Below are 21,329 nucleotides of genomic sequence, written 5' to 3' on the forward strand. Positions count from 1 at the left end.
TCGTTTGCCTGTTATACATTTTGAGATATTTTCTCTTTACATTTCCACTCACTTTAGTTCCGTTGAAATATCCCCTTCGTAATATTAAATAAAATCAATTAAGATTATAGATATGATTATCCTGAGGCTACTATTTGTTAAAGTAGTATCAGCAACGTCCTTTCCTTCCGAGGGAATGTTTTCATGTGCACTACTTGTAACAAAAAATAGAAAGTCAAACAGTCTTTCGTCTGAAATTGTTGACCAGATCATATTTCTAAATAAGAACAAAATCAAAGTGACCGGCGGTGAACCCTACGCAACAGATTAGGGACATTTTTAACGGTGTTTGTATACGGATCAACACTTTCATGGATTTATAATTAACTCGTCACAAGCCATAAAACTCACCTTTGTTTGTTAATCAAGACTTCTATGTAAACGTTATTGGTATGAGATGTACAATTAAATTAACTTAATCACTCTGTATTTTAAACTTAACTATAATTGTTTAATATTAAAAAAAAACAAAAGTCGAAAATAAACTGACAACGTCATGGATTTAAAAAAAAAGAAAATCAGATAAACGATGGTGCAAAAAGGGAAGACTAAGCAACACAAAACAGTTATTTGAAGTCCAATATTATTGTTGCCAAATTAATGGACAAGTCCTATCATAAAAGATACCAACTCCTCATGAATAGATGATACATATATTGGCTACTTTGTCGGACTTTATATGCAAATATTTTTGTTTTTTTTATTGTAATTTGGTTCATGAACACGTACACAAACTGCTATTATGATAGGTTATTTGTAGAAAACGGCAGTCGGTAATTCATTGCTTAATTGACACAAAAACAGAGGAGCAATGTTTATAGTACGTTAGTTTTATATGTAACAAAACACTGCATCCCACCTTAAATCTTTTCAATAGACGTTTAAGATTCATCCGAGTACTCGAGTATCTTGACCGAGTATCCGAGTATTAAATTTCAGATCTTTTGACATCCCTAGTATAAAGGCAATTCCATCTTTTCAAGAACCCCGAAAGCGAGTAAGAATTACAAGTGGATGGGAATCGTGTCCCACATCTACCAGAAATATAAGTTTGGCAGTGAGCTGCAAACCGTGTTTTTTTTCAACTTCAAGCAGCTTCTAGATCGCTTGGAACTGTGTGCTGCAGCATACCGAGCAGGAAATAATGGTGTGCGCAACGAAATTGTGTCGATTGTCCATGCTATGAAAAAGGGTAAATATATCAGCATCGAAAAATATATGGCGCTTCATCATAGTATCCTATAATAAATGTTGCAAATCAAGAAAGGTTACGCCTGAAAGTAGGCATACAGTGGTAGAGGACTGTTTGGCACAATTAACAGTTTGGCTGGACGCATGTTTACTTCCTCTGCCACCAAAACGATAGAAAGTAAGACCGTGAGTGCAAACACCAATGAAGCCTTGAGAGGTGTTGAAAAAGGGGCCCCAAAGCCGTCGACCATGTGGTTGATAAAGTGACCCGCCCCCGAAAATGCAGAATGTCCACTCAACAGTCCAATGGTCAACCAGCAAACCGCAGTAAATCCAGTTGAACAACCTGATCTCCGGTTCTGGCATTGCTACCAGCCACGACTTTGTGCAGCGCTATAAATAAATACATAATGTCCAACATCCTTATAATCACCGAAGGGTTGATCTACGACGTAAGTCTCCAAAAATATAAGGTTCACGAATACGAACCTCAAGCTGGTGCCAACCTGAATAATTCAGGTGAGATCCGAATCAACATCGAAACCCAAGACTTGTTCCTCCATCCCGCTGAAAGTTATCTCTTGGTAAAGGGGCGACTGTAAAAGAACCACGGTAGTTCATATGCTAATGCAGATCTAGTGTCTCTCATTCACAATGGAATCATGTTTCTCTTCAAGACTATCAGTTACAATTAATGCAAGCTCTCATGCCAGCTGATCGAACATATCAACGACCCAGTCGTTGATATCACTATGCTGGGAATGTTGATTTATCCCAACAATTTCTCCAAATCCCAAGGCCTTAACTAGCTGTGGTACAAAGATTCATCTACCGAAGCCGAGGCCGAAAACACAGGCTTTGCAGCACGTCATGGGTATATTATCACCAAGCCCGCCAATAAAAGGATCGTTTTCATTCACCACACCCCTGAGACATATTTTCGGCTTTGCAGACGATTACAACAAGATTGTGTATGGATTCAAGCACGAATTGTCACTCGTGCGCGACTCGGACGACAATGCCATCCTGCTGCTGCCGTCAACGACGTGGCGAAAATCATCCTGAGTAAGATCTTTTGGTTTGTTCCTCACGTCCTTCCTTCCTTCCGATAAAAAAAAAACTGCGGTTGTAAAAGACCATCCAAAGCAAGAGTAAGATCGATTTTGGTTCCGAATACGACAGTGTGATTCTACAAGTGCTACCGAAACCTTACAGTTCCACTGGCGTTTGTCTGCCAAGAGCGGTCGGGAGAAACTGAGATACATCATCGTAGCCTTTCAGACCGGTAAAAGTACGATCGGACTTAAAATGAAGCCGTGTTCGACCACTGCCGGTTGCGAACTATCTACGTCACCCTCAACGCAGAACGCTTCCTGGCGTTAGACTTCAATGCCAGTTTCACACAAACCAAGATCGCCAGAGAGTACAAGAATGTCGCAGAGTTCTAACTACTTCAACATTGACCGTTTTATCAGCAACTGCAACATTAACCCCTCCGATTTCAACGATCTGTATCTACTGTTTGTCATTGATGTGAGTCACCAGTCCATTTGAATCCGATAGTCAGAAGATGAACGTCGTGTACAAAAAGTACAAAAATGGATAAAATTCACTTACAAGTAACTCCTCTTTGCCAGCCGCCCTGCCGAAGTCTATGCGATCGTTGTGATCAACAACTGAGAAGTATGACGGTATCGAAGAGTGGAAGTAAAAATATGTGATAATGGTGTACCATAAATAAATGGATAACACATGGTTTCAGCAATTGCTAAAATCACCAACCCCAAGCATGGGTTTTCCTTCATCGTTTCTGGAAACGATAGCCAAATTCTTTCCCGGTTCAACCTCCACTGCAACTCAAGGAATCAAAGACCTACGAGATGGCATTGGTAAATCTGAAAACCAATAATTCCACCCCTAACATTCATATGTATACAGGAAACCATTCAATCTGCTACTCTCCCGATGATGGTGCCAACTGGTTTTCCATCGCACTGAGCACAGGTTCCTATGACATCGAAGACATCAACAATGAAATCCAGCGACAGCTACGGCTCAACAAACACAAAACGAAGATCATCATCGATGCCAACCAAGCGACCCTAAAGCAACGCTGACTCTCGCCAAACTCTATCAAGTAGACTTCAAAGTTGTCAATAACATCAACACCGTCTTGGGATCCAAGTGGCAGATTTACACGTTCGGTATGATCACAAACGGTTATACAGAAGGGGAGCACATTGTAAATATCATCAGAATCAACAGCATTCTGGTGAATGGTGATATCAACCATGAAGTTATGTAAATGGTACACAACAGTCTTCAATCTACAGCTTTTTTTTTCCCGCAGACGGTCCTGGTATGAAAATCATTCAAACCCCCAAGCACCTTTTGGTAGTATACTTGCTAGTGATCTTGCGAACCAGCAATCGCATGCAAACATATATCAACGATCAAGACGGTAGGCTCATCGATCTCAGAGGTGAACATCTCACTATCCGTTTTCATCTTCTTGCGTTTACACAGTGAATCCCAGTGGCAATGGTCTCTACCTCAAATCCCCAAACGCCCGGATTACCTATGGGTATGGACTCTACTTGGAGCGTGGTCAGCAATTCCATGACGGAGCCGTTCTGATCTTATATTTAGATGCTTACAGTCCCTTCAAAAACATTGCCCTCCTCGGTATGCTCCTATAAAATAAATGAACGATTTAGATTCTTGGTACCGACAATGTGTGTCTAATCAACTCGATGCAGAAATTTGAAGGTATCAAACTACCTTGAATGCCTATAAACGTCTGGACAAAGCTGTATCTGTAGCACTGGGTGATTGTTCTGTGGTTAGTTTGATGTTAACCAGCAGTACCCTGGGTCCAGCTTTGACCGGTACAGGTCTTATAGCCACCCTTCCTCTGGGGTTTCTTGATCGTTGATATATGTTTGCATGCGATTGCTGGTTCGCAAGATCACTAGCAAGTATACTACCAAAAGGTGCTTGGGGGTTTGAATGATTTTCATACCAGGACCGTCTGCGGGAAAAAAAAGCTGTAGATTGAAGACTGTTGTGTACCATTTACATAACTTCATGGTTGATATCACCATTCACCAGAATGCTGTTGATTCTGATGATATTTACAATGTGCTCCCCTTCTGTATAACCGTTTGTGATCATACCGAACGTGTAAATCTGCCACTTGGATCCCAAGACGGTGTTGATGTTATTGACAACTTTGAAGTCTACTTGATAGAGTTTGGCGAGAGTCAGCGTTGCTTTAGGGTCGCTTGGTTGGCATCGATGATGATCTTCGTTTTGTGTTTGTTGAGCCGTAGCTGTCGCTGGATTTCATTGTTGATGTCTTCGATGTCATAGGAACCTGTGCTCAGTGCGATGGAAAACCAGTTGGCACCATCATCGGGAGAGTAGCAGATTGAATGGTTTCCTGTATACATATGAATGTTAGGGGTGGAATTATTGGTTTTCAGATTTACCAATGCCATCTCGTAGGTCTTTGATTCCTTGAGTTGCAGTGGAGGTTGAACCGGGAAAGAATTTGGCTATCGTTTCCAGAAACGATGAAGGAAAACCCATGCTTGGGGTTGGTGATTTTAGCAATTGCTGAAACCATGTGTTATCCATTTATTTATGGTACACCATTATCACATATTTTTACTTCCACTCTTCGATACCGTCATACTTCTCAGTTGTTGATCACAACGATCGCATAGACTTCGGCAGGGCGGCTGGCAAAGAGGAGTTACTTGTAAGTGAATTTTATCCATTTTTGTACTTTTTGTACACGACGTTCATCTTCTGACTATCGGATTCAAATGGACTGGTGACTCACATCAATGACAAACAGTAGATACAGATCGTTGAAATCGGAGGGGTTAATGTTGCAGTTGCTGATAAAACGGTCAATGTTGAAGTAGTTAGAACTCTGCGACATTCTTGTACTCTCTGGCGATCTTGGTTTGTGTGAAACTGGCATTGAAGTCTAACGCCAGGAAGCGTTCTGCGTTGAGGGTGACGTAGATAGTTCGCAACCGGCAGTGGTCGAACACGGCTTCATTTTAAGTCCGATCGTACTTTTACCGGTCTGAAAGGCTACGATGATGTATCTCAGTTTCTCCCGACCGCTCTTGGCAGACAAACGCCAGTGGAACTGTAAGGTTTCGGTAGCACTTGTAGAATCACACTGTCGTATTCGGAACCAAAATCGATCTTACTCTTGCTTTGGATGGTCTTTTACAACCGCAGTTTTTTTTTTATCGGAAGGAAGGAAGGACGTGAGGAACAAACCAAAAGATCTTACTCAGGATGATTTTCGCCACGTCGTTGACGGCAGCAGCAGGATGGCATTGTCGTCCGAGTCGCGCACGAGTGACAATTCGTGCTTGAATCCATACACAATCTTGTTGTAATCGTCTGCAAAGCCGAAAATATGTCTCAGGGGTGTGGTGAATGAAAACGATCCTTTTATTGGCGGGCTTGGTGATAATATACCCATGACGTGCTGCAAAGCCTGTGTTTTCGGCCTCGGCTTCGGTAGATGAATCTTTGTACCACAGCTAGTTAAGGCCTTGGGATTTGGAGAAATTGTTGGGATAAATCAACATTCCCAGCATAGTGATATCAACGACTGGGTCGTTGATATGTTCGATCAGCTGGCATGAGAGCTTGCATTAATTGTAACTGATAGTCTTGAAGAGAAACATGATTCCATTGTGAATGAGAGACACTAGATCTGCATTAGCATATGAACTACCGTGGTTCTTTTACAGTCGCCCCTTTACCAAGAGATAACTTTCAGCGGGATGGAGGAACAAGTCTTGGGTTTCGATGTTGATTCGGATCTCACCTGAATTATTCAGGTTGGCACCAGCTTGAGGTTCGTATTCGTGAACCTTATATTTTTGGAGACTTACGTCGTAGATCAACCCTTCGGTGATTATAAGGATGTTGGACATTATGTATTTATTTATAGCGCTGCACAAAGTCGTGGCTGGTAGCAATGCCAGAACCGGAGATCAGGTTGTTCAACTGGATTTACTGCGGTTTGCTGGTTGACCATTGGACTGTTGAGTGGACATTCTGCATTTTCGGGGGCGGGTCACTTTATCAACCACATGGTCGACGGCTTTGGGGCCCCTTTTTCAACACCTCTCAAGGCTTCATTGGTGTTTGCACTCACGGTCTTACTTTCTATCGTTTTGGTGGCAGAGGAAGTAAACATGCGTCCAGCCAAACTGTTAATTGTGCCAAACAGTCCTCTACCACTGTATGCCTACTTTCAGGCGTAACCTTTCTTGATTTGCAACATTTATTATAGGATACTATGATGAAGCGCCATATATTTTTCGATGCTGATATATTTACCCTTTTTCATAGCATGGACAATCGACACAATTTCGTTGCGCACACCATTATTTCCTGCTCGGTATGCTGCAGCACACAGTTCCAAGCGATCTAGAAGCTGCTTGAAGTTGAAAAAAAACACGGTTTGCAGCTCACTGCCAAACTTATATTTCTGGTAGATGTGGGACACGATTCCCATCCACTTGTAATTCTTACTCGCTTTCGGGGTTCTTGAAAAGATGGAATTGCCTTTATACTAGGGATGTCAAAAGATCTGAAATTTAATACTCGGATACTCGGTCAAGATACTCGAGTACTCGGATGAATCTTAAACGTCTATTGAAAAGATTTAAGGTGGGATGCAGTGTTTTGTTACATATAAAACTAACGTACTATAAACATTGCTCCTCTGTTTTTGTGTCAATTAAGCAATGAATTACCGACTGCCGTTTTCTACAAATAACCTATCATAATAGCAGTTTGTGTACGTGTTCATGAACCAAATTACAATAAAAAAAACAAAAATATTTGCATATAAAGTCCGACAAAGTAGCCAATATATGTATCATCTATTCATGAGGAGTTGGTATCTTTTATGATAGGACTTGTCCATTAATTTGGCAACAATAATATTGGACTTCAAATAACTGTTTTGTGTTGCTTAGTCTTCCCTTTTTGCACCATCGTTTATCTGATTTTCTTTTTTTTTAAATCCATGACGTTGTCAGTTTATTTTCGACTTTTGTTTTTTTTTAATATTAAACAATTATAGTTAAGTTTAAAATACAGAGTGATTAAGTTAATTTAATTGTACATCTCATACCAATAACGTTTACATAGAAGTCTTGATTAACAAACAAAGGTGAGTTTTATGGCTTGTGACGAGTTAATTATAAATCCATGAAAGTGTTGATCCGTATACAAACACCGTTAAAAATGTCCCTAATCTGTTGCGTAGGGTTCACCGCCGGTCACTTTGATTTTGTTCTTATTTAGAAATATGATCTGGTCAACAATTTCAGACGAAAGACTGTTTGACTTTCTATTTTTTGTTACAAGTAGTGCACATGAAAACATTCCCTCGGAAGGAAAGGACGTTGCTGATACTACTTTAACAAATAGTAGCCTCAGGATAATCATATCTATAATCTTAATTGATTTTATTTAATATTACGAAGGGGATATTTCAACGGAACTAAAGTGAGTGGAAATGTAAAGAGAAAATATCTCAAAATGTATAACAGGCAAACGAGTATCCGAGTACTAAAACTGTACTCGAGTACTCGGCCTTCCGAGCGAGTACCCGAGTACTCGAGTACTCGTTGCCATCCCTACTTTATACATATCACCGGAACTTTTCAGGATCTCTGCATAGTCGTCAAGGTCGTCGTGCTCGAACGATTCTGGTTTCTTTTTCACCATAACTTCCCAGAGGCCAAGGGTTCCTTTGTACTTTACACTATCCACGAACAAATTATCGCCGTCAAAAGCAACTGGTCAGCTTCTGATGAAGATACCATCGTTTTCAGATCGCAATCAAAAGGTGTGGTCGGCGGATGTAGTCATACTGAGCTGCAAATGCTGCTGTGCTCGAGCTCCAAGGACTGTTTCTGTAGGTGGTGCAATTAGTAGTGGGTCGGCAAACTTGGGCGGTGGAGGAGGGAGTACTGGCACTGTTGCAGGAAGGTCTGCAATCTTTTTGGTGATCTGTGAAGTTGCCTCTCGCTAAGCCTCAACCACAGGCTTGAACACCTTGTAAAGGTCCCGGCTAAGTTCAATCTTGTAGAGGCGATGTTGCATATTACTGGCTTGAATCTTCCGTTTGGTGTCTTGCAACTCCCTGACAAGTGCCTGACGCTGCTTAGGGTCGATAATCTTGATAAATGTCATTTATCTAATAGGATCGAATGCTGTTGAACGCCCCTAAGCGTTGGTGTGAACGCCCCTAATCAATGAGTTGCGCATGAAGGTATTACACAGCTGATACGGATCCCTTTTTTTTGAAAGATTCAAGTGTCATGGGTATGTGCACTGGTGGCCTCAAAGCGTCTTGGCAGGGCATTGAGGTTGAGAAAATCGCTACACCTTACCATAATGGTGGAGTTCCATGCATTGAAATCACCTCCACCGCTGTAGATCGGTCGAAGGATCACTCAACTGCATTTTCAACATGGAACCCACTCAAAATTGCATTTGCAGGGCCATTCGAACTTGCAGGGCTGGTGTTCCTCTGTGTCCAGATATTATCTATTTATATTATCTTATACCTCAAAGAACTCATTTAATTTGCATATTTTCCATTTGCCTTGGTGCTTGTAAAATCGATGGTTACAAATCCATAGGGCTTGGACCAGCAATGCTTACACAGAGCGTCAAACTGTACTGTTCCTTGGTGAGATCGTTGCAGTGATCGTGTCGGATGTGGTCGATATTCTTAGCATTCTGCTGAAAGAGGCAGGGGAAGTTGGCATTCTCCCGGATCGACTGGCGGGGCAGTGTAAAGTAGTTCTGGCACAGGTAGAAACAATCGACGTTGTCTTTACACGTGTTCTGTTTTCTCAGCATCAAGTCGTCGAACACCATGAGGTTCACCATGAGGTTCACCATGAGGTTCTTACGGCTGGGATCAAGTTCTCGGGGGTTTGGTACATCGCTTCCTTGATCGAAAAAAGTATCGATACCACTCGGGTGTCGTGGTGGTGATAAGGTGTTGACCACATCGATCAACGAGTAGGGTGACTTGCCTTTGCACTGTAGTAGGTCTCGATATCTTCTTTAGGGAAGCTTTTTTTCCAGCGCTTGCTCCAACTGCTGGTAGATAGGTTGTTGAAGCGATTATCCGTAGACGTACAATCGATTTATGTCGGAGCCATCAATCGCGCTGGAATAGGTTGTTCAGCAGCGTCGTCTTACCACAGTCCGATTTCCCAATGATCAACTGACTTATCGATCGCTGAAGTAGGAGGTAGTGATTACTCCTCGCGGGCACTGTAGGAAATGTCTTCAACGTTCATTTATTAAAATAACATAGAGATGATTTTCTGCGTGAAAGTCATAGAAAGACGGACACAGTTAACACAAGCGCTAGCGAGGTAATGACCAGCAACGGGCGACGAAGAAAGGTTGGCAACTACAAGGTGTGCGATGCCAAGAAGTCTCAGTTCGTTGCCACAACCGGTACAGGGTTCATGAACAAACTAATCAACCGATTACCCATGGAATTGCATGTACCCGGACACAACTTCACCGGGCGAGGGACTAGACTTAGAAAGCTACTACTTCCCGATGGCACCCGAAGGCTTGGTCAAAACCCATTATTCAAGTTGACCAAATATCTCCACGATCTTTGTTATGCCCAGCACAAGGATGCAACCGCACGCAACACCATATGTGACGAAGCTATGCTAGCCTCGCTTAACACCATTCCCAACTGTACCACACACGAACGCTTGGACTGCAGTATCGTCGGACCAATCATCGGTACCAAAGTTCGATTCCGTCTAGGTGTTAAAAAACTGTTCGCTGGACTGATGAGCTAGCTGAGGAGTTGCACAAACCAGTTTGACGTTAGTTTCATAAACGCTGTGTAGCGGTGGGTGGTGTGGATGAGACCTGGGCGGCCGACCTCATTGATATGAGTGACTTCTCTAGGGACATCAAGGGAAATAAATTTATCCTGAGCATTATCGATGTCTTCTCGAAATATGACTGGCTGATACCACTCAAGAACAGGAAGGGGCTGATGGTGCGGGATGCCTTCCAAGCGGTGTTCACAAGAAGCTATGTACAGACAAAGGCACTGAGTTTTACAACACACATGTAAATCAGCTGCTTCAAAAGCATGGTATCGATCTCTACTCCACCGGGAACGAAGATAAATCGAGTATTGTCAAACGTTGAAACCGCACCATGAAAGAGAAAATGTTCAAATACTTTTCAGCCAACTCCACACGCACCTACATCGATGTCCTGGACGATCTTGATCGCCAGTGCAATACCACCAAGCACCGCTATCAAGATGGTCCCTGTTGCCGCAAGTCATAAGGAGAATGAAAACAAGTTGTATTGGAACCTTTACGGCAGCATACCTCCCATTAAACCACCGCGATTTTCCGAATCACCAAGATGAAAGGTACATTCGAGAAGGGATACACCCCTGTCGAGGATAAATAGAGACAATCACATTACGCGGGATTCATACATGTACTTATACGCGTTACCGCTCTCTATATGTAACGTCATGGTTGCTATATATAAACGTCATTGTATTCCAGCATTAAATCATCCATTTGTATAGACGTCTTTTTCTCTATTCATACAACACAACGCAAACTATAATTATACGATCACGAGATTGGTGCCGTGACCAGGATAAAAGATGGATTCGTCGAGAATCAAGTGTATTCGAGCTGGAAATAGAGCCGCTGTCACGAAGTTTGCAGTGACAACAAATATCAAAAAGGCATTTCTGCAAGTTGGACTTCATAAATCTGACCGTGATGTAACTCGCTTTTTTTGGTTAAGTGACCCAACAGATTCAACCAGTCCGTTTACAACATATCGTTTCAATTCAGTCTTATTCGGAGCTACATGCTCACCATTTATACTGAATGCAACTTTATTAAAACACTTTGAAGAGAATCCTAGTCCAACAGCTTCAAGAATTACACAAGACTTGTTTGTAGATAATGTTTTAACTAGTTTTACTGCCGAAGACGACTTAATGCAATTTTACCGTGATTCCAGGTGTTTATTACAGAAAGGAGGCTTTAACCTCAGGCCTTGCGGTCATAAAACTTTACTCGACTCCAAAGTAGTTCTCATACTCAGTGCTCGAATATATTCTCCTGTGAGATCGTTCTCGAGAATCGCGGTCATAAACGTTTTCGAGTACGTTCTCAGTCCGAGAAAGGTTTTCTTAATCATAAGGGGCCTTAATCCGATTCTCTTACTTCCGGTGACTTTGTTTACAATGGAGACCACTGCAGACGACCAGGTGCCGGTGCCGGCAGCAGTGGTGGACGATGGTGATCAGGAATTAAATAAGCAAAGGACACAGTGGGGAACGGATGAACAGGCCCTTCTCATCTCCCTCGTCCTGGAGGATGAGAAAACTTTGTTTGGCGCAGCAAAGGGGGACGGGGGAGATGGCAATATTAATGCTATCAAGAGAAGGGCCTGGCAAGCAATTGCAGACCAATTGAATGCGTAAGTGATGTTTTTTAGAGTATTTTATTCCTGAAAAAACATTGATGTTAGGCAGCAACCATTTAATTTTCTGGGAGGGGGGTATGGATTTTTTTTTGGACAAACTTTTATTTTCGCCTTCTCAATCTGTTTTTTTGTAGACAAGTCGAACCCCCCCCAGAAAATCAAATGGTTGCTGCCTTAAATATTGGCATAAAAACATTATTGGGACAATTTCCCTAATGAATTTAGATCAGGTAAAAAAATATGAATAATATTATTTCAGAGTACTTAAAAAAAAATGTTTACAAGGACCTCCTTTTTTTTTATTTTACTTTACAAATTCGCATGTTTTAACTGTATCAGTACAGCATTTGTAAATATTGAAATATTGAAAGACTTGAGACAAATGAAGCCTTGTTTTTTTCTAGAACTCAAAACAAACAAATATTTTGGCTTTTGCTTAGGAATCAAGAGATTAAGCTGCACAGCAGCATGCTCAATTAGTATGCTTACTTTCATTGAAAATTTCTATAAATTGAATTTAAATGCTCAACTGATTAACTCATCTTATTGTCATACTAGCCTTGATTCCACATGGGCAGACCCAAAGGGAAAGGGGGGTGGGGGGCTTTGTTGGAAACATTTGGTTGATTATATAGGGAATTACTGACAAAGCATGACTGGAGTGGGTCCCCAATAGGTTAGTTAGCCCCCCCCCCCCCCCCTAAATGAAAAGTTCTGGATCCATCAGTGTTCCATATACTAGATACACTAAATAAACTTGAGACAGATCCTCTGGATTTACCCATAAATAAATAAAAATTATTCTTGAAATATTAATTTTACATCTATATGCAGAGAACAGTTTATCCTGACCAACTTTCCATGCTTCCTGTTGACAATTTTTTTTCTGGAATTAATATAAACTTACATTCTTTCTCATGTCTTTGAGGTTTTAACTGGCCTGATATAAAAAAAACCAACATATATCTATGCTGTTTCGGGTGGTAGCTAGGTCAATGATTTTTGATATGCAGTTGTAGTAAAATTGGCAGATTTCATTACCATGGAGATTTTTTGACCTTTTCCCCTCAGATATGGTTTAAAATTTTGCTTAGTTTACATGTATTAGTTTGTGTTTAAGTTTCTTTCAAAAGTAATTTCTTATTTATGATTATTCAATGGTATTTGGTATGTGGTTGTATTTAATTAGCATTTCCATGGAGATTATTTAGCCATGTACCTGCTACACACTGCTGCTACATGGCCCATTGAATTTCAAAATTTGCAAAAATTATATATTTCAAAGTATTGATATTTAATTTGAACATCAGCATTTATATTGAAATTACAAAAAAGCAAGACATATCTCTTTGATAACAGTTTATTATTTATTTTTTCAAAAGTGCATGCTTTAATATTTCATATATATGAATACAGAAACCAGTGTGGTATGATTTTGATAGAATTCAGTTTAAGTTCTAACTAAAGAAAAAGAAAACTGTTACAAAATTAATGTTGGCATGATTTCAAAATCATGACAACTTGAATTGTATTTTTACTGTCAATTTATATCTTAAGCTACCATGGTATACATGTACAGTGTAACTTTTATGTCTGTACAACATTATAAATTGCATTTATTTAATTGTAGCCAATTTATAACCAAGAAAAGAAGTTGGCAGGAATGTAAAAAAAAGTGGAACAACTCCAAACAGAGAGGTAGATATTTTAATAATATTAATGTTTTAAACATATAGTTTTGAAACCACATGCAAAATAAAGAGAAATAGTTATACAATGAATTAATCAATAATTTGAACTGTAAGATAATTCTAAAATAATTACCCTTGTCAAAAAAAAAAAACAGTAAGAAAATATACAGTCTTTCACAAGTGACTACAACCCATATAACAAGTGACTACAATCCATATAACACATCAATTAAGCTATAAAAGACCCAGAAAGGGCAAATGTAAATCTATTAAAAATGATGAAACACAGAATAAAGAATGTCTTCAAAATAAACAACACAGCCATCAAGACTAAGTGCATGCTGTAAATAAAAAAATATTATTCAAGGATTTGTATAGTGAGAATATACCATCATTATATAATACAATACAATACAATATCTTATTAAAGTGTCAACTCTCTTAATGAAGCCGGTCATCAAGACTTAAGTGAATGCTTACATTAAACAAACAAACAAACAAATATTTGATTTGCCAGTCACGGCACCCAAAATAAGCAGAATAATTACAATATAATTTTCAAACATAATGTAAAGTAAATTAAAAATAAGTTAAACAAAGTATATAATATGATTGATTTTGATTTAATTGATTGATATAACATATTAAAGCAAATGAAGTAGGCAATTTGTAATAATACAAATATATAATATAATATGACCAATTGTCTATTACTCTGGTCCCTTTATTGGACAGCACACCTCATAGTATACTAATAATTTATCAAATGTAAAAGAAATAATTGATGTAAATGCATATTTGATCATACATATCATTCTATATCTTTATATAGAGAAATCTAATTAAATATTGTATTCCTGTTTATATTTAAAACCTCCAATAATTGACAAATTATTATCAAAATGTTTTTAACTTTATTTCCCAGTAGCCAAATAAAAAGAGATTTGTTATCAAGTTTTGAAATATTTTTATTTTTTCTATATATTTTGCTTAGAAAGGGATTTCTAACATTATCCAAAGTTTTACATGTTAAAGAAAATGCATCTCATCTTCTATTAACAGAGTTTGCATATTCTATTTTCTAGTATAATATTAAAGTAACGACCTTTTTCTATTTCAAGTTTGTGAGTTCAAATTCTAAATCTTGTTAAAACAATGGTAATTTCAATAAGTAAGGCTGGCAAAATTAAAATTTAGTTTAAATAAGGGATAAGTTCTAAGTTTATTTCCAAAGGTCTTATTTTGTCTCATTTTATATCATTAAATAATTCTTTCTTTCATATGCTACAATACTTAAATTACTTTAAATATAATTTCTGTTTCACCATATTTCTAGTGTTTATTTTAGATGAGAGCACTCTTTTAAATCAAATAATTTTAAAATAGCATCAATATTACTAGCCCAACAATTCTTCACAGCTTTAGATAATGTATTTGAGAGAGAGTTTGCATTTGTTAATAAAATATTATTTTTAATATGAATTCTTTTCCAATATTTAATCATGTTTGTTAAAATATCTATCATTAGAGGATAACGACCTAATTCGCCAAATATGGCTAAATTTGTTGCGTGCTTATTCACTCCTAATGTAAATCTGCAGAATTTTAGATGCACTTTTTCATTTTTTAGATCTTTACTCAATCTATAGAAATAATTTAGTTTTGCGTCATTATTTAACTTTTTTTAATTAAAACAACCCCATATTTCTGAACCATATAATAATACAGATTTCACTGTGTGATCAAAAATGTGCAACAAATAGTAAAACAAATTAAATAAGAAAATTCATTACATCTCAAAACAATTACATATTCATACCAGCAAAATATGCATTAAAATGGGTATATCTTAGATTTGGAGATAACTTTACATTTAAATCAACTACCTGTATACCTGAAATATAACCATAAGTTGGACAATATCAAACATATCTATTGTTTTTAATGTTCAAAGCATTGTTTATTCATCTACTTAAAGCACCTGAAAAACAATTGTTAATATTTCAGCTAAACAGAAAATAGACAATTTAAGGCACCCTAGAACTGGAGGTGGTCCAGCCCAGCCTCAAATCACACCTACAGAGGAGTTGATTCTCCAGGGTATAGGGGGCAGACCATCCATGACTGGAGTTGGCAGTTTCTTAGATACAGACGGTAAACCTAGATTCTTTTATTCTATCATTTATTCTCAGTTTTATTAGAATAGAGATAACAATATTGTATTTTAAGTTCCAACTGCATCAACTGCCTGAACTGGTGATTTCAAGGTGGCATATACCTGCAAACGCATCGCCAATAAACTTAATTTGCGACCATCAAACCACAAATTGATGCTGTCGGAGCTTCGAATACAAAACTGTAACACTTATTGGCATTATTAAATTTGTACTTCCAATTCATGATTTTTAAAAAGACTGCATGAATGAAACCAATGGATACATGGGCAAGGTGCTTGCAAAGCAAAGAAATAAAAAAAAAGTGTATGAGAAAAAAATGGCCAAAAGAAAATTACTATTCTAAGAGAAAAATGGATTGCTTACATATATATAACTGAAAATAATAGGTTGCTTAGATATATATATATATAGTTTTAAAATAATGACACAAAGGATAAAGATGAGAGAAAAAGAAATACATGAAAAATTATTTCAATATTTATACCACAGACCTTAAATCTTGGCTGTATGTTGGTTAATATAGGATTAAACGCCTTTTTAAAGGAATTTATTGGTGTATAAACTCGACCAATTCACTCAAAAACAAATAAAAGTCCACAGGACTTTTATGATATGTTTGTGAGTGACTTGGTCCAGTTTATAGTCACCAATAAATTCCTTTAAAAAGGCGTTTAATCCTTATAGTTCCGTAAAATTTGAGATAGGGATATATTTTTCTACACTTTTACACAGAGATTGTACATTTATATCATTGAATAGGCCTGGCGCATGAATATATTTGTTGGCTTATGCAAAAATATGTATCCAATGAAATTTGATATCTGATAAAAAGTAAACTGCAAAAACTCTTATTGTCATTCAATGAATGTTTTTGTGTATTATATTATTTAACTGTTATCATGCAGTGAAAATAAATTTGGTTAACATCAGTGTTATTATTGCCACTATCTTGTTTACATTGGTTAAAAAAGAAGTTCAGTCAACGTCATCTATCGAAAAATAACCAACGTCAAGATCAACTACTGGAAGTCCTCTCGACTAATCATATCAAAGTATTTCCTAATATGCAAATCACATAAGAATTACAAAAAAAATATTTATTCTTTTATAGCAGCAACACCAGAAATATCATTTGAACAAGACCTGGAGGAGGCCAATACATCTCATGAGTTCTCCAGGTCAACTCCAGTCACATCAGGATCAAACACAAACCCTTCAGGTATAAACATAGTTAATAAGTATGCTTTTATTTACAATGTTTGGAGAAATGGTCATTTATTGCATAAGAAGCAGCAGTATGATACCATTTATGTTTTGGTTAAAATTATTGGACTTCCTTAAATTTAATCAGATAAATAAACTCAGCATAGATACCATGATTGAAATTTGGTATATACGTCAGAATTAAGACTACAAACTGGATGAAACCATATTTGTTTCCTAAAAACTTAAAAATTGAGACTGATATAAATATATATTATTTAAGAATTTCAATTTTTAGATTTGAAATTTTTTTTAAAACAAAATTACTTTACAAACAAAACAGTACCTGTAATAAAAAAAATTTAAAACATGAACGTCACTCAAGGCAGTCCCGACTTTCAGAGGGGAATGAATATGATACTTAGAAGCAGCTGCTTAGAATGGAATATGAAGTTTTGTTCGACGTTACATTGAATAGTTTCAACGAAATAACTGATGATTGCACTATCAAAATCAACATACAACGGAATAATACAAATTATTACTAATCAAGACTTGCCTGCAAAAAACATGTTTAATCGATTAAAACCTTGTAGTAATGGCCATTGTATTTTAAATTTTGTAAGTATGATTTGTCATATTTTATTAATGTTGTTGTTTTCTTCAATTTCAGTTGAAAAAAGAAAAGCATTAAAAAGAAAGAGTACACAAGACATAGAAGAACTTACACAAAAAAATTTACTTTTGGACAATGAGATGCTTATTGAACAAAAAAAAATGTATGTCAAAAAACAAGAAAAATATAATATAGAAATCCAAAAAATGAAACTGGAAATTGAATATTGGGCATTAAAAAAAGAATTACTTGTGTTGCAAATATGATAAAAAAAATACTATTTGGTCAAAAATTAAGTTTCATACATCCCACTCCTGTTTATCAAGTATTACATTTTGACTTCTCTGCCTCTGGTAAATTTATAAAATTTAATTTGTATTCTAAGGGTGAAAACATTCCATTTGAAATAACACCAATTAAATATGAAATTTTCATTGGGAGAATGTACAAATAATACAAGTTTCTGAATAATTTAATTGAAAAGAATGACATACACAGCATTTAAAACTTTTATCAAATGTTATTGTGACATCCATTAACTTTTTACTTATGTTTTTAAGTACTTTTAAGTAAAATTTTAAATCTTTATATTAACACTAGGTATACCTTTCATGGAAGTACATAAAAAATTCTCCCTGTTGTTGGATGAAGTGTTTAAATTTTAATTTGTAAGAGCACATATTGAAAAAAGATAAAATGATAAATTTGTCATTGACTTGGTGATGAAAACATTATAGCCAATAAAGGAAGTAAATCATTTGTAAATTGTGTGTTTATATATATATTTATTTGGAACCCACCTGAACATTCATACAATTAGTTTTCTTTATTAAAAACTGTTTAAAAAGGAAATTGAAAAATGATTTCTGTCTACAAGATTAACTTAAGGTGGTACCTAACACTACAGGGAGATAACTCTGTAAAGTCAGCTAAACGTTTTAATTATGTTGTGTTGTAAAAGAAATATTAAGCTTCTCAATGATCAAAATTGGTGTTTGTCAAACTGCTATATAACCAGTGTATTTTTTCTGACAAAACGGTTGGTTCAAAGTTTTTGAAATTTTTATATTTTTGGTAAAGGGTCAGAGTAAATAATTTGACAAAATTTTATGAAAATTAAACGAGCCAAATTAATTTTGGTGAAAGTGTTTGGTACCACCTTAAGTAAGATTTTTATAGTATTAAACTGACTATAAATGTAGTCGAACATTATAACAAAATATTGAAGTTGGTCGTTTTGACAATATTCTAAGATATCATAAAATTGTATATGTATATGCAATCACATGATTTGTATTGAAAATGAGTACCATTTTTTTTTAGTATGTCCTGAATTTAACTTAAAATTGTTTAAATATCTTAATACATCATGGAAGTTTAGATCCCAAATCATTATTGCGTAACAGTTGTAGTTCTGTGCTCTTTATAACCTTATTGTCTTATTCTCTTCACGTTTACTGTCATCATTGTCAATATTTATTATCTTATTTTGCTATATCATTATGTTTCCTTCAGTATCGGAAACGTTAAAATCTCATGTAGTAACAACAATGGAATGTGACATTTTAGCACATATAAAAGACAAATCATTTTTAAGACAAAAGCTTCTTAACCATTATTAAATGTTTATTCTTTTTTTCTATTTGATTGTTCCTTGTGTATTCTTGTATTATTGAATTAACCAGATTTTGAGCATCTTATGTGATATATTTAATATTTATGCAAGGTTTGTTAATTTATTGATTAATGTTTGAATTTTTATGCTGTTATTGAATTGTAGCAAGAAAGAACTGTATAGTTATTGGTTTTATATAATTTATGGAAGATATTTATTAGTTGTCACAGCTTGTAAATGACAATGAATACCACTGATAAAACTCAAATTAAAGCATAATTATATGGCATCTGTATCATGTTTCAATACAAATTTATTAAAGTTAAAGAAGCCTTAAAATTTATCAAAACTACTAGTTTAAAATTGTTTAATTCAAACTTCTGTTTGTGAAATTATCTAAAATAATCTTATTTGGAAACAATATTTTGTTGTTGGATTTGTAAACTTGAAAATGTTTTGGTAGTTTAAAATAAACTGTTTTTAATGTAACTTCTATAACTCAATAAAACAGTTATGTATATGTTTATATGTTTTATATATACGTGCCTATATAATTATTGAGATTGCATTTCTATTTCAGAAAAAAGTTTTACCATATAATTACATAAAATTTGAATGATACCAAAAAGAAATACATATTTCACTGTAGTATAAATTCTCTAGTAGTTCATTATATAACTGTTAACTGTTGAAAAGTGTCAAACATGAAATAGACAATTTGGTCTATGAAAAAAAGTTTTCAACAATTAACTGTCTGGTGGCTGTCCCATCTCTTTGAGGTGGCATTGTATTTTGTAAATTAAGTTCATGAATATGTTGATGATTTTCAAAAATATAATCAAAATCAACAATGTCATGTCTATCTATCCCAATGTTATGTAGAACAGCGCATGTTCCGGTGATCTCAACAACATCAGCAGGGCAAGCTCTTATGCCCCTCTGGAGACACGTAAATCTCTGTTTCCATATCCCAAATGTCTGCTCAATTGTCACTCTGGTACGACAAAGGCTTTTATTGAATTTCTGCTGTCCTGGTGTGGATGGGTTAAGGAAAGGGGTCATCAGATATCTTTGACAAGGGTACCCAGAGTCTCCTATCAAAAACCCATCATGCATTCCTATAAAAAAATGAAATAGAGGTTTATACTTAACTTTTAATTAATTTTTTTTATACTTAGTAACACAAATAATGCACCACTTGTGCCGATTTTTAAGTACATGATTTGTACTTTTTTTTTTTAAGTGTGTTGCTAAAAAATTACTAACACTAGCTAGACATTTTCACTCATTTTTATATTTGTTCATTCATTTGCTTTAAATTAAGATATTATTGCTTGAGTTTACAACACAACAACATTTTTACCTGCATCAAATTGTTGTCGAAGAGCACTCAGTTTCCATATTCTGCTGTCATGAACACTTCCTGGCATATTTCCTTTCATGCTGATGAATCTGTATTTGCCATCACAAATAGCCTATGATTGAAAAGAAAAACATCTTTGTGACTTATGAAAATAAAATGCTGTGCAGTGTGCAGCTTGATACAACCACTAGATGGAACCATGAACAGTTGGGACAAGTATGGACACAACATTCAAGCTGGATAAAACTCTGAATATGAACTATGAAATATTTGACACAGCATAGGTTTCTAACACAGAAAAAAATGTGGTCTAAGAACTTAAAACAAGAATGTGTCCATAGTACACGGATGCCCCACTCGCACTATCATTTTCTATGTTCAGTGGACCGTGAAATTGGGGTCAAAACTTTAATTTGGAATCAAAATTAGAAAAATCATATCATGGGGAACATTTGTACTAGGTTTCAAGTTGATAGGATTCCAACTTCTTCAAAAACTTTAACCTGAGGCGAACGGACGGACGCACAGACGAACGGAGGCACAGACCAAAAAACATAATGCCCCTCTACTATCGTAGGTGGGGCATAAAGATTAAATTGGACATTTACTGATTATGGTCCAATATCCACAATCTGAATACATGGTTAGTTTCAGCATATCAAAGAACTACAATAATTACATTTTAGAAAAAATCAAACAAGTTTAATTTTGGAGCATTTTGATCTCAATGTGGACCAATTTGATAACTGGTGAATAATGTGCATCAAAAAAAAAATGTATCTTTACCATAGGACATGGGTTTGTCAACTGAAATCAAAGTTAAGGACCTTGACCTTTGACCTAGGAAGTTGTAAATAAATTA

General features: G+C 36.2%; 1 protein-coding gene across 1 annotated transcript; it reads left to right on the forward strand.

Moving 5' to 3' along the window:
- The first annotated feature begins 11,438 nt into the window (after positions 1–11,438).
- LOC139500960 (myb-related transcription factor, partner of profilin-like) lies at positions 11,439–19,628 on the forward strand. The gene is made up of 5 exons (XM_071289890.1): positions 11,439–11,796; positions 13,433–13,500; positions 15,501–15,647; positions 16,782–16,889; positions 17,547–19,628. Exons 1-5 carry the CDS (start codon positions 11,561–11,563, stop codon positions 17,753–17,755), a joined length of 768 nt encoding a protein of 255 aa, XP_071145991.1. The 5' UTR covers positions 11,439–11,560; the 3' UTR covers positions 17,756–19,628.
- Positions 19,629–21,329: the final 1,701 nt, after the last annotated feature.

The sequence above is a fragment of the Mytilus edulis genome, chromosome 13, assembly GCF_963676685.1.
Source record: "Mytilus edulis chromosome 13, xbMytEdul2.2, whole genome shotgun sequence".
NCBI classification, from domain to species: Eukaryota; Metazoa; Mollusca; class Bivalvia; order Mytilida; family Mytilidae; genus Mytilus; species Mytilus edulis.